We start from the raw sequence: 15,506 nt of genomic DNA, 5'->3' as shown, positions 1-15,506 counted from the left end.
GAAATATTTGGAATCAAATCTCCCCTTGCTGCTATTTCAGGTCATTTGAAACCATAGCAGCAAGTTTTAGTCTCCCCTTAATCAAGGTCAGAGGTTTTGGGGAAATATGTATAAAAGTGACCTTGTCTGTGTGAAGAACGGTCTCTACTAAATTGTTCTGTCAATTTTTGGTCTACAGACTTGTAACTCCATATATACGGGATTTGGACCTGTGGAACAAATTCTATTTGGTTTTTAGCTGCTAATGAGTTAAAATCGAAAAAAAACTTGGCACTTGTATTACGTAAGTCAACTTAAAGTGCTCTTCTATGCATGCACAAATATACATTTATACATTTTAAGTTTTTATATGCGTAAGGACATAGTGCAGATGGTAACGAATTAGACTAGAGCTATGTTTTGCTTTCGGTTGTAGTTGATGGCGATTCTGGATATGACCTTAAACTGTATCCAATGGTGAGGCCCCAGCTTGCAGGCTTTGGGGAGTGTGGAGCCACCCTTTAATTGCCATTGCTCTCAGGTCCACTCTGACCCTAAGTGGTAGTACCTGTTAGGGTCCCAACTATGGGTTAAATAGAAACCAACTTGATTAAAAAAAGAAAAAACAACATATTCTATTAAAAAATTATTCTTCAAAATCACTGGATTCGGCATTAATCTGAAAATGGTTGATATGTCATAAAACAAAAACAACCAATCTAGTTGATGGCACTTTTTTTATTTTTGAAATCATTACTATATATATTGAGTATAATAGTCAACAGAGTATTGGCTCTATAATAATATATACAAAATCTGCATAAATTAAAATATTATATTTAAGCGTATTTTATGACTGGCCCATATATATAGTATATGTATATAAAAGTGACCTTGTCTGTCCATCTAAGAAACAGCCTCTACCAAATTCCTTTGTCAATTTTTGATCCACAGACTTGAAACTTTTTTATATAGAGGATTTGTTTTTAGCCAGTAAAAATAGCTGCTAAAGGATCAAAATAATTTTTAAATTGGAATATGGCAGGTATAAGTCAAGTAGACATGTTACTTCTACACATGTACAAATATACAGTTATAGTTGAAAGTATGTTCTTTTTTAACATCTATGCATATGGACATGGCTCCGAGGCTGGAGATCTATGTTTTGGTTTCAATTCTAGCTGATGGCATTTTATTTATTTATTTTTTATTTTTGTAATCATTACTGTATATTGTATACAATATAATAATCAATATGCATAAATTAAAAGATCATATTTAAGCGAATTTTATGACTGGGCAATGCTGGGCGGCCTACTAATTTATGGATAAATAATATATATATATATATATATATATATATGGCATAAGTAACACCCTTTAATTATTTATTCTTTTAAAATAATTTAATTAAAATTAAAAAGGCATTACTTATGCTGTACCCTGTATGTATGTGTTATATCATTGAAATAAAATATATTCAATTTTATATTCAAATATAGATATTAATAACACTAAGTTATATAATATATATATATAGAGAGAGAGAGAGAGAAAACACCTTTCTGTCTATGTGCCTGTCAGTTTCTAAAAATGAAGCCATATTAGCGAGTATACCTTAAATATATGTCTTAACATGTGAACATAATGGAAGATGTTCTATGTCTCTAGCTGACCCTTAAAGAAGCTAATGGCACTTTTCTAACATACTATTTTTTTAATTTTTTTTTTTTTTACACAGTGATCACCACTTATCAAGGCCCGGAAGCCACTCAGGGATAAGGGTTATTGCAAGTACATTACGTTAGTGTGGAGATTTGCTGAAGTGTTTACTTAAGGGGACGGTTCATTAGGAATTTGTTAACATTGGACTTGAACACATCCAAGTTGTAGTCCGGAGGGAAGCAGGCAGACGGAACAGAGTTCCACAGGCGTGCAGTTCTAAGAAAGAAGCTTTGTTCATGGAATCCGCGTTTTGATTTAGGCACAGATATAGAGTGGGGGAAATTTTTCACAGTGGATTCAGCTAGACTTGTGTTTTTCTTGAAAGATTGGCGAGGGGGGACCAGAGATTGGAGTTCAGATGAGCATCTGCCATGGAAATAACGATAAAACAAGGACAGGCTCGCAACATCTCTTCTGTGGGAGAGAGGTTGCAGGGTAGAGAAGAGGGCATCCCCCACTAAACCACGAAGTCTATTTTGTACTCTGTCAAGGCAGGATAGGCTGTTTTTAGCAGTTCCTGCCCAGATATGGCAACAGTATTCCATCCTTGGACGTACTTGGCTATACAATGAAATAAATCTATTTCATTAGCTCCAGAGTAGTAAAATATATCTGAATAGCTCAGTTGACAACATCAACATTGAAGTAAACTCTTCTATAATATGATGTTGTATAGTCTATCGTACACTCTAAACCGAGCAGTGTCAGGTAATATTGCTAGTTTTAGATATTTTTTAGAATCAAAATCAAGTAATTTAATCAAAATTAGAATGAGTATTCTAGACACGAGGCATAGTGTCATTATCTCTTAATTTTAAGACTCATAAGAAGACATAAAAGTTGTGCAAAATTTTGTTTGAGGAATTCATTTTACCCATACTGAGACAGTTATTTTAATATATATATATATATATATATATATATATATATACACACACACACCAGCAATCATTGTAACCCTTTGTTTCATGGGTCGTTTTAATACCTAATGCTACTGTGTTTTCTTTCTTTCTTTTATTTTGATGAGGGAATGTTATGAATGGAAGTGTCGGTATATCATAATTATTAATATCTTGCAGAAGATTATGCCTAAAGACATGTGCACGTATGTGTGTAGCAAATGAATGACAGTAGTAGTAGAAGAAAAATAAAGATACTCCCAGTTGTATAGGGGTGTTGGCATATCATAAGTATTAATACCTTATAGAAGATTCTGAAGATGAATATATATGTGTGTATGTGTTTAGCACATGAACGACATAAAGTAATGAAAGAAATGATGATACTCACCGTTGATTTGACATCGACATTTTATTTACAAGGAGTCAACACATGGAATGATACAAGTTACGTCTATCAGTCTTAGTCCACTATTACTTGAGTTTGTGTGTCACAATTATCAGTGACAGTTTGTGTGTCACAATTATCATTGACAGAAGTAATATAACTCCATCTGCTTTTACCTGGATTTAAAGGCATCCTTTTGTTGGCACCTGCTAGTGTAAATCTCATCCCATTCTCATATCTCAACATGAGAACTCGCATAACAAAGTTAAAAGGGGAGAAGTAACTTCATCTGAAACGGAAAAGGAGTTATCTCACCTTGATCATATTCTATCATCCTAACAAAAAAGATCTTGGATCCTGGGCCTTTTGGCAGTTTCAGCTCTATTCTCCTCATTATCATCATTATTAGTATTAATATTATTATTATTCGAAGGATTATGATGAATTTTTCTCTTTTCTCTCAAATTCTTTTTATGCCTTTTCTTGTTCATAGTTCTTGGAAATTCCGTCAACTTGGCATTGATCTATTAACTCTACTTTTGCGCCATGACCATATGATGCCAGTGTGTGCCGTGAATATGTTCCTCAAAAATGCAGTTGATGATTCAATTTATGTTCGACTAGTAAGTAGATCTTTTTCAAGTTCTTAACGTTGGAGTTGTTTACAATAATTGTCTCTTTTTATTCACTTTCTGAAAATCATGAAAACAAGCCTCAGTTTTTAACTGATTGATACTAAAAACATTAGTTTGCTTTAGCTGTGACCTTTATTACAAATTAATTAACATTCTGGGGTTTTAGAGATTTGGGGGAGTCAATTCATTAGTATTATTCCTAAGTCCAGTCTTAGCTTTACTAATACCATTCACTTTACTAGTACCCTTCAAATTACTCTCTACAAGTTAAATAGAATCTGTTGTATAAGGTGTGTGTGTGTGTGTATATATATATATATATATATATATACATACACACACACACACACACACACGCACACACATTTACACCATGAATAAATTTAAAAAAATTATTAAGGACATTTGTAACAGAACGTGAACACACGGATTCAAATACATGCAAAATGACGTCGCCAGTAGGAAAAAAGAAAGGTAATAAAAAGGACGATCATATTAGAGGCGTAAATGACATTTGAGAGCATGTTCAAGATCACATTTTATTCAGGAGACTATTCAGAAATGTTGTTATAAAAAAAAAAATAAAAGGAGTCGAGTTATTACTTGTCTTATGTTCCTTGTGACGTACTGTCTACGTGTTGGGTCTGCATGTGTAATGTTACACATTGAGTCATTTCTATTAGGAGAGTAGAAAGTGGGCCTTAAATCTACATTACAATTATTTTTCTATCTTATCATTTTCCATGATTTTTGGATATGTTACTATTTGACATAATTTTCGAATTTCGTTAGTTCACCTTTTTTTTTTTTTTTTTTTTTTTTTTTTTTTTCTGAGACTTTCAGCAGTATCTGTCCTAATCATAAAAGAAGACTTTATAATTTATTTTTTTCTTTTCATTTTGTTGGTGTTGCTATGTCCAGGGCTGGTACGTTTGAATTCGATGATTATATCAGTCAGGTTCAATGTGTCACGTGGTTGGTGCAAAAATTGAATATGAGTTAGTCACATCAAAAAACAAAAATGATTTTATCAATTTTAAAACATAATTTTTGATTTTCAATTTCTATTAAAAAATTCATACATACATGATACTTCAAAAGATGTGAACGTTTCTTTAATCCCGATTTAATTTTGTCTTTCAGATTTGCATATCTTCATTAATGGCTGTCTTTGAACAACTGAAACGTAAACATAAAGTGATCGATGCTGACTTCGAAACATTAACGGGCTGTCCACTGTCTTCAGATTCCAGAGTTGTGCCAGGAAAACGAGACGATAACACTTGGCATCAATTTCGATCTGAAAATCTGCCACGTACCAAAGAGGCCTGGGATAAATGTGTCTTTCTTGAGAAAACCCATTGGGGTTTTTATTGTTGGCCACAGTAAGTCGTACTAAACCTTTCATTTTTCATCACAAGCAAAACAAACACAGAACAATCCTTTCTTATCTTTCTTTTATATATTTATATGGTTCTTGTTCAGAATTCCCTCTATATTAAAAAAAAAAAAATGAAATGAAAGAAAAATCTGTATGGTTTATGTACCCATGACAAAAATATATTCCATTAGTACTGTCATGTTGAGTGTTTGATCTCCTAAATAAACCATATGCAGAAGTGTGGATGTTTTCAAAAGAAAAATTGGAAGGAAGTGATGAGACAAGACTGTACAGTTAAATTTGGAGATGGTTGAACTGCTGAACCATGAAACTGGAGAATGAACGGTTCTTGCCCAGAATTGTTAAAAAAGCAAAAATAAAGAAAAATCTAATGTAATACCCATAACAAAACGAAAATATCACCTTCCAAAAATCATGTAAATTGATCACATAGTTTTATTTTTATGAATAAAATCATTTTTAAACAATTCATGAGAATTCATAGGTATTATGACAAAAAGGTTGCCAACTTGAATTATTAGTGGGTTATCTTGTTTTCAAAATGTTGCAGGAGATGATTGCTTCTTGATTACTCATAAAATTTGATTTTCTTAAAGATAAAACTACTTGATCAATGCATGTGTTTTTTGGAATGTGATATTTTTGTTTCATCACAAGTACATGTATCATACAAATTTTTCTTTAATTTTATTTTTTTATATAGAGAAAATTCTGGATCAGAACTGCTTATATGAATAAATTTGAATGTTCATCTGTAAATTCAATATACATTTTGTGGCAAACAAAAGTATACCTATGTATTTTGAAAAATATTAAATTAGGTTTATCAGCATGAGTGTGATGTTGATCATGTTTAGAAACTGCAATGTGGCCAGTGAAGACATGTGTTGCATGGAGAGAAATATGAGAATAATATAATAGATGTATAATGTGAGGCTAAGATAGCTTCCTCTGAGGGAGATGAAATCGAAAAAATATAAGATGCATGTTGAAAAGAAGACTTTGATGGTGTGGCCATATTGAAAGAATGGATGAAAATTCTTACGTTAGTGGATACAGAACAGTTGAGGTGGCTGGGGAAAGCCATGGAAAACATGAGAAGTGATAAGGATGGAGAGAAAGGAAGATTAACAACTTAGCCAGAGAGACAGCTTAGGTTGGAAGCCAATATCTAAAAGTTGTCCAACACATGCCAGCATGTAAAACAGATGTTAAATTGATGTTGATGTCTAAGTTATAATATTTTTTTAATTTTTTTTTTCTACATGGAGGTCACCACTTATCAAGGCCCAGAAGCCACTCAAGGATAAGGGTTATTGTGTGTACAGTAATCAATGGGATAGTATCGTAGTAATAGTTAGTATTGGAGATTTGATTAAGTATCATTACTTAAGGGGGCGGTTCATCAGGAATTTGTTTGTGTTGGACTTGAAGACATCCAAGTTGAAGTCGGGAGGGAAAAACGGGCAAGCGGCAGAGAGGTCCACAGACGTGCAGTTCTAAGAAAGAAGCTTTGTTCATGGAATCTAGGTTTTGATTTAGGCACAGATAAAGAGTGGGGAAAATTATTGACAGTGGTTTCAGCTAGTCGGGTGTTTTTCGTGAAAGATTGGCGAGGGGGGACCAGAGAATGGAGCTCAGACGAGCACTTGCCATGGAAATAACAATAAAACAGAGACAGGCTTGCAACGTCTCTTCTGTGAGAGAGAGGTTGCAGGGAAGAGAAGGGCATCCCCCACCAAGCCACGAAGTCTATTGTGTACTATTTCAAGGCAGGATAGGCTGTTTTTAGCAACTCCTGCCCAGATGTGGCAGCAGTACTCCATCCTTGGATATACTTTAAACAAGTTATTCCAACATGAACTTTCACACAGTTGTCTGGATATTTATTCTCCCATGCCAGAAAAATATGACACTAGGTTCAGAAAGTAGGATTGAAGAGTCAGCACCTCAGATGAGAAGCAATCTGACCTGCAAAAAAAGTGCCTGGGTAGCTCCGTCGGCATTTCCTGGTAGGGGTGCTTCAGAATATTAGTAGTAAACTAACCCCTTATCAAAAAGAGAAGGCGAAGCTTGGCAGGGTTCACCTGCACAGGACCAGCAACATACTGTTATTAACGGGGTATGTCAGTTCAGAAATGACAGAGACTCTGTTGATTTTGGTGCCAAGGGCAGAAATAAATCCGCTTTGGACAATAGTTGTCAGACAACTTTATTACATAGATATAAATATTTTAGTTGAAAATTATAATTTAAAATTGGATATTTATTCATAGTTTTATAACTAGAGGAATTCTCCTTCCATAACTGATAAAATTCATAGAACAGATTTGGGTGCTTGTTCAGAATTCTCCCTATATTAAAAGCACAAAAAAAAAAAAAAGTAAAACTGTATGATGAAATGTATAACAGGCACAAAATATTGTATTCCAAAAATCAAGTAACTTAATCAAATAGTTTTTTTACAAATAAAATAATTTTTAAGGGATTAATGGGAATTCATAAGCATTACAATAAAAATTTGAAAAAAGTTTGAATTATGTTGAGTTATGTCCCTTGTTTCTCGATGGCATTGTGAGAGGGTCGCTTCTCCGCAAGCCATAAAATTTGCTTTTCTTATTTAAAAAATAAAACTATTTTTATCAATTTATACGATTTATTATGGATTTCGTTTTTTTTCACTACGTTTCGGCCGTATCATCCTTCAGCCTTCTTCAGGTGTATCTCAAACTCAGGAACTTTTTTGGGGGGGAAGGAGGGAATTTCGAACCCAACCCTTTATTGTTATGGGGGTACCATGTTCTCGTTCCATTCAGGCTGTCGCTGCCATTGTGTTGCCACTGCTTTCGCTCAGGATTGGAGACTTGCAATGTCTGTTCCAACGTCTTAGTCGCCTCGGCCATTGGAACAGACATTGCAAGTCTCCAAGGTGCCTAGTTCAATCCTGAGCGAAAGCAGTGGCAGTGACAACACAATGGCAGCGACAGCGATAGACGCAACAGCATTAAGCGGGAGTAGCAGGGAATGCCTGAATGGAACAAGAACATGGTACTCCCGTAACAATAAAGGGCTTGAGTTCGAGATACACCTGAAGAAGGCCGAAGGATGATATGGCCGAAACGTAGTGAAAAAAAACACTGAAGATGAGGAAGTGAGTCCGAAAAATAAAATCCATAATGAAATCACCTCATCCCAGAACTATAGACAATTAAAATATGATTTAAAAAAATTGATTTCTTTTTTTTTTTTTTAATACAATATTTGTTCCATACATGATATATAGATTGTTCTTTATTTGTTTTTAACATGGGGGAATTTTGGACAAGCGCCCAGATTTGTACCACTTCTGTGCTCTTTCCAATATTATAATCAACATGTAACCTCTAGAATCCTTAATCCAATTTTTATTAAAATCCATTACATCAATTTCATTCTTGAAAATATCTGAAACTTAAGGCTTAAGCATAAGAGGTCTTAAGAATAAATTGAAATTCAGGGAATCTTAATTGTTGGTTAATGATTACGGATCAAATTCAATGCTTATCTGAAAGAGTTGAATTTTCAAAAAGGAGATTATGCACGTATTTGTTATGCTTCTTAAAAATATCTCAAACTGAAATTTTTGGAATATTCATGTCTAATATCTATTGTTAAAATTTCACAAAAATCAGAAGTGTTGTTGTATACTGTGCTATATCATGAGTGTATATATGTTAGTTATACATAATGAGTCTCTTTAACTTGTTGACGTGTTGTCTGTTTGTATTTATGTACTTCATGTCTATTGAATGTGTATAACGTCTTCCAATATGTTATCTGGTGTATACATGTTTCTCTTCATATGTTGTGTGTATAATGGGTATATGTGTCGACATACTAAACAGTTTAGACAAACGGAAGGATAAACATCTTTTACATTTGTGCTAGATAAAGAACGACATACCTTGAATCACAACAATTTTTGTCTGTCCTGAGGTGCTCCTGAAATATAGCCATGTCTCTCACTCAAACTGTTGAAAAGCTCAAACAACCAAGTTGTTTCATATTTACAGTTATTGTGGTTGTGAGTTGTTAGTTTTGAGGTTGATGCGCCGTTTCCTTCTCCACAGCTGCATATATTCATTTACCCAATCCAGTGTTCCCATGACTACCATTCTGTCTCTACTCCACAACTCCCAGTACAGACTGACTCAATTAACTTTCTACATATAAATCTAAAATCCGTTACATCATCACTGCACATAACCTAAAGATCCTTGCTGGGTTTTTGTCATGTATCTTTGTTTATGTTCTAACATTAGTGAAAATATAACTATCAGAATGACCTTCCATTCATCAAGTTACATTTCTGAAAACTATTTAATGTAAATATTTTTATTCTTCTCAAACATAACTTTTCGTATCGTAACATTTTTCTATCTAAGCAACAATAATCATCTTGATCAATTCAGCAAGACTAACCAGTATTTTCCGAGAAGCTAATAACATAACAGTATCTGAATTTTCATCAAGGGCTTACACCACACTTTGCACAATGCATCCCACTCCTCTAGCAACATCATTAAATTTGTCTATTCTTGGGTTCCAGTCATCACTTGGTAATTGATAGTTATTCTGGTGAAGACCCTGCTTGTTGAAATGTTTTGGTCCATCAAATTGCGAAAAGTGCAATCATCCAGTGCTGGTCACCAAAGTCTGTACCGCTAAGGAGCATAATATAACCAGGTGACAGTGAAGTGTTAATGGGTGGAAATGTTGGTAGGATGCAAGAGATTGTGTTAGCACAAAAATTTTATAAACTAAAAGCTCGGAGTTCAATCCCTGTGCAGGCAGCACTTCTAATTTTTCTTTTAATCATTCAAAAAATAAAAATTTCACTAAGCAGTATTTGAATGGAATTCCATTAAATAATTCTTTAAGATAGAACGTTCTTTAAATTTATTGCAGGCCAGTTTCTGTGTATGCCCCTTACAGTGAACAGCCACAAGTCGCTCGTGATCGTTCTGAATTGAATGAAATGGAACAGCTTGTATATGACAAATATACGTCTGCAGAATATGTTGACAAATTTATAACTCTTGTGGCGCTCGAAGAACAAAAAGGTAGAGATAAATTCCGACACAGACAAGTTTATTTTTTTAAGGTAAGTTTTTTCCCCCCCAAATTGTTTTATTTTTAAGTTTGTTTTTTTTCTTAAAGAATTTAAAAAAAAAATTTTATGTGGTTCTTGTCCAGAATTCCCCTTATATAAAAAAAATAAAGAATAATCTATATGATGTGCATACACATTACAAAACGAAAATATATTCCAAAAATCATGTAAATTGATTGAGTAGTTTTATTTTTATAATGAAAATCAAATTTTATGAGTATCCAAGAAGTAACTCTTTCCTGCCATTTTGAAAAAAAATAAATCTCAAGAAACAAAGGGAGATAACTCAATAATTCCTACTTTGTAAATTTTTATGGTAACGTCTCCAAAGTCATATTAATCACTTAAAAATTATTTTCTTTATAAAAATAAAACTGCTTTATCAATTTGTGTGATTTTTGGAATATGATATTTTCATTCCATCTTTAAATTGTTTGCAGATAAATATATCATATAGATTTTTCTTTATTTTGGCTTTTTGATATAGTGGGAATTGGGGATAAGAACCTTTTTTGTTTTCTTGAAGAATTTCCAGGTGTGTATATCACCTTGCATTTGATTATTAGTATCTAAAATTAATAAGCGATAATTTATTAATTTTCTATGGTAAAAACTACAGCTATAATCACATTGAAATACTGGTTACTGTACAATTTTTGACGTTAAGTGACGTTGGGCCTGTTCAATACTTAAAAAGTGAGAACAACAATGAAACGCACTTTAAAACAATTGTAATTGTTTAGCAAAACCCAGTAATGTTAATTTAAATGCCCCAATAAAAGTTAGAAATAAATATTAAAAAAATTAATAAAATGTGACAAGCAAGTGCAAAGCAGGAAGTAAGAATTCCTTGGTAACGTGTGTTGCGTGTGATTAAAGAATTCGAAGACACAGATTTGTCCAGCAGCAGTTCTGATGATGGGAGTTAGCCTCTTTTTCAGGTAAAAATCGTGTCTCCAAAGGGGAAATCAGTTACGTTATCAATACACCATTTGACGTCAAAACCAATTATATCCCAACTAATATCGTCCAGCAAAATATAAAAGTGCTTTTGCAGCCTTTAACCTAGCAAATAGGAAATAACTTTTTTTATTATTATTTTTATTATTATTATTTTTATTATTATTACTAACTAATCGACTTCAATATATTCATCAGATTTTTCATTCAATATTTTAAACTTGTGTCAAGTTTATGGCCTTGTTTTACTGTAAGTTTTTGTTCATTGGTAATTTTAACTCGTCATATTCAGGTTAATACTTGTTTTTACATGATAGCATGTGTTGGGTGGCTTTTAGTAATTGACTTCCATACTAACTTACCTCTATCCAGGACTTTATTTATCCATCTTTCTCTCAAATCCATCTGACATTTGACCCTTTTACCTCAACTGTTCTACATCTGTAAATCCAAGCAGTCTCATCCTGTCCAGATTTAATCTTCCTCTAAAGTCTTTAGAACTATATGAATATCATGATTGCTTCTTCTTGACAGGTTTGCCATCTCTTCAGTTAACTGCTGTGCAGCTGTGTGCACGTAGGTGACCTTTTAACCCAACTTCAGTCCTACAGATGTGACACAAAAATTTTTCTTATAAGGGTGATCACATGTTAACACTATGAATCCTCAATTTTTATTATCCATTTTTAGATTTGCTGATTAGAACACAAATATGATGACTCAGCAGTGGAAGTTGTGCTGTTATAACCTTTTCATAAAACTATCAATCTTGTCTTTGATTGTGTGATCTGAAATAATTTACAAATTCCCATTTTGATAGACGGGACTTATTCTATTTTCAACCTGCTTTCTTAAAACACACTTTAAGACAGCAAGATCTACACACTACTGTTCAAAATCTTTACGTCTTTATCTGAGGATTTTCCTCCATAGTGATCAATCATCCATCTCAAGTAGTTTCAAGTTATTTCTCAGAGTATCCTTAAATGTTTTTCTTGGTTTATGTTTTCCTTCTATCTATTTCAGTGAGTCTTTTGTCCTTCATCCTAACCAGGCGTCTATTCTAGCGCATCTGATTTTGAATGATTTTCATCAGAACTAAACTTGTCTTTAAGACTCGCATTACTCATTCATTGTATAATTATCATTATATTATTTCTTTCCATGCAACGCATATCCGCAACTGGACAGGTTTTACTTCTGTACATCATTACATTGCACACAGTCTTTCTTTAGTCAGTCTTGGTTACCTATTACATAGATTGTAAAAATTAAAAAGAAAATAACTTTTTTGTCTGTTTACAGGGGCTTTTTAGAAATTTTGGTGATACATTCCTTGAGGTGTTTAAGCCTCAAGTTGAAAGATTGCTGGCTGAGACCAACCCTATCATTCAAGAGACGCATCATAGGTGTGCATTGGAGATCCTGGCAGGAATGATCCGTGGATCAAAACATTGGCCTTTTGAAAAGGTAAGACAAATATAGAAATATCAAAGGAAACAAACAAGTCTTATTTATTTAACGTAATGGTTTAGGTATGCAGCTCATTGCCGATAGGTTGGAGGAGGGGGGGGTAATTTGCAGTGTAATCTTTCCTATTTTTTTTTTTACCTGTATGACGCAAGCATATTGATGAGGACATCAGGAAGGAATTATTTGAGCGCTTAGGTCCACAAATGTTTATCCCCATCGGTTGTATGTGCTGCTGCTATGGTACAGGATGTGGTGTAGCTCAATGTCATTGTAATAACATACAATTAAACAGTATTTGTTTAATGAGTCAGGATTTGAGACATCTATTATATAAAGGAGCGTTGTCTGTTAATGTGTTTGTGTGTATGTCTATCTGAAAATCAAAAAATACAAAACCGACCATTTTCAGATATTGTTGGGGGTTTTTTTTTTTTTTTAGTTTTTTTTTGTAAATGAATTTGAAATGCTGAGATTGTTGTGCGGTTTGCAAAGCGCTAAGCATAACTTTTTTTACTATGCATAAAACTTAATTTTAATTCAAAAATACTATTTAAAAATTAGCACAGTCAATAAGCCTGTACACAACAAAGAAATAATTGATATTAAACCTTTTCAATGATTTTATGAATATTTTAAAAGTGAATTTAGGACGCTGAAAATGTACGCAATTCTTTTATTTTTTTAGATGTGTTTAAATGCAACTATATTTCTTCTTTGTCTTATATGCTAGTTCAATATAAGAGGTGAAAAGTTAATAAAGCACTCGGGCCCGCATCAACCTTTTGACTGGCAAATATGTGTATCTGCCATAGTTTATTAATGGTGGATATTTTTACTAACATTTGTTTTTTTTGTATATTTCATGTTTAACTTGTAAATAAATTTATTCCCCTAATCCTCCCATTGCATATTGTTAAAAACATGAGTCAAGTTAGCCATGGTACAATTTCTTATGGTGATTGAAGAAGGATATATAATATAAATGTGGTATTTTGGTGAGAGAAGAGTGAATATATTTAGGTTGGTGCAAAAATGATTTTTGATGTTCAACTATATATATATATATATATATATATATATATATATATATATATCCATTCATGTGAAATCTTTTTATCATTTTTCTTTTACCTCCTATTCCTCTTACCTCACCCTTTTTTTAACCAAGTAAGATCTGTGACTTACTTGTAGTTTCATTAAATACTTTTACATGCAAAATCCGATCCCGCATTTTGCTAATTCCTGCCCTCTGATGAGAAGGAGAGTATTTCTTCGAAACTCCGCGGATTAAGGACTATCCACTTGTGCTTCCTTTTTAAAATTAAATACGTTTTTAACTCTTTTTCAAGATGTCTTTTAACATGTTTTATTAATCATTTGTTCATATATATATATATATATATATATATATATATATATATACATATATATATATATATATATACATATGACATTATTTTTGCACCAACCTAATAGAAACTAGCTAGGTTAGCATAATTAGCGTTAGATCGTCTTGACCGCCCTTGCCCTACCTTTTATTGGCCTTGTGTCAAATTTTTTAATAAAGATGGTATTTCTTATTGGAAATATTTACCTAACTTATATATATCTCGAATTTTTCAATAAATTCACTAAACACAATTTTTTAATTCATCACTTGCCTGAAGACGACTCATGGAAGTCGAAAACGTTCGCGACTATAGCAAATTTCTTTTTACACTCGAAAAGAACATTGGAGCATTGGCTGGCTAAATGGAAAAGATAGATCACAAGAGAAACCAACAGGAATTATCCCTGCTGTTCAATGAAACATGTATAAGAGAAAAAATGCTGCTCAAACATGCTAATGTGCATACAAAAAAATGCTATGCCAACACAATACAATAAACCCATTGAAGCATTTGATATTTCATCTTATTCTAACGAAGTCTCTGAATAATAAAAATTGAAATTGCAAGTTCAAATATATTTGAATTTGTATACCTACTTTTTCCCCCAATAATTCATGTACATGTATTTTTTTATTTTTAATTTGATCATGGATTAAAATAATAAATACCCAATGATTTTTCTATATATTTACCAATTATTTTTTTGTTTCTTCTAATCTTCATTATTTTCAGGTCAATAATCTATGGAGTTGGGCCAGTGTCGTAATGCGGAAACACTTGAACAATATCAGTGTACAAACTCTGGATGACTGGGGGCAGCTTTTTACTTTGATATGCGTAAGTCTTCCTATTTCTGGCATTGTTAAGCTACTGCATCATTTTCATTAATACCTTTGGGGAAAAAAATATGAATGCAGATATTAAATCTGAAACTTTAGGAAATCGAGTAATGCTGTATAATTTTTTTTTAATTAAATGAAAGTGAAAAAATAAATTTTTTTTCGTTCTGAGACTTTCAGTGGCATGTATCCTAATCATTGAAGAAAACTAATTTTTTATTTTTTTCCCATTTTGTTGATGTTATGTCCAAGTTTGATGACCCCTAGAAAAAGAAAATTGTATGCCCACCTCTAGATTAAACATCACCAACAAAAAATTGGGGAAAAAAAAGGGGGAAAAATAAAATTACAAAGTTTTCTATGATTGAGATGCATACCACCGAAAATCTTTGAAAAAAAAAAAAAAAAAGATTTTTCATTCAATAAAAAATTATACAACATTACTTTTCTAAAGTTTTCAAATTTAACCTTACAAAATAATGCTTTCAAAAGATGCAACTAACTTCTATGAATCCGTATGTTTTCCCTCCAGCTATGTGTTAAATAGGGTAGGATCTCAAGCTTTCAGTGTGTAACTAATCTGAGAGAAAACTCTAATATAACACCAGTCTTTCTCTGCTCTTCTCGACATTGTTTTATTTATTCTAAACTTTTTTTACCATT

General features: G+C 32.6%; 1 protein-coding gene across 2 annotated transcripts in view; it reads left to right on the top strand.

The window, feature by feature from the left end:
- Window positions 1-15,506, top strand: part of LOC145260526 (proteasome activator complex subunit 4A-like) — a 220,073-nt gene that overhangs the window by 167,795 nt on the left and 36,772 nt on the right. For both annotated transcript variants that reach the window (XM_080118719.1, XM_080118720.1), the window contains exons 32-36: window positions 3,485-3,614; window positions 4,770-5,011; window positions 9,976-10,171; window positions 12,446-12,610; window positions 14,737-14,841. In XM_080118719.1, coding sequence (XP_079974845.1) covers window positions 3,485-3,614; window positions 4,770-5,011; window positions 9,976-10,171; window positions 12,446-12,610; window positions 14,737-14,841 — 838 coding nt within the window. The remainder of the gene's footprint in view (window positions 1-3,484; window positions 3,615-4,769; window positions 5,012-9,975; window positions 10,172-12,445; window positions 12,611-14,736; window positions 14,842-15,506) is intronic.

Source organism: Euprymna scolopes, chromosome 36 (genome assembly GCF_053919585.1).
Source record: "Euprymna scolopes isolate OS-2025 chromosome 36, ASM5391958v1, whole genome shotgun sequence".
Classification (NCBI taxonomy): domain Eukaryota; kingdom Metazoa; phylum Mollusca; class Cephalopoda; order Sepiida; family Sepiolidae; genus Euprymna; species Euprymna scolopes.
Note: the sequence above shows the minus strand (reverse complement) of the source record. Positions and strands in the feature narration are given on the sequence as shown.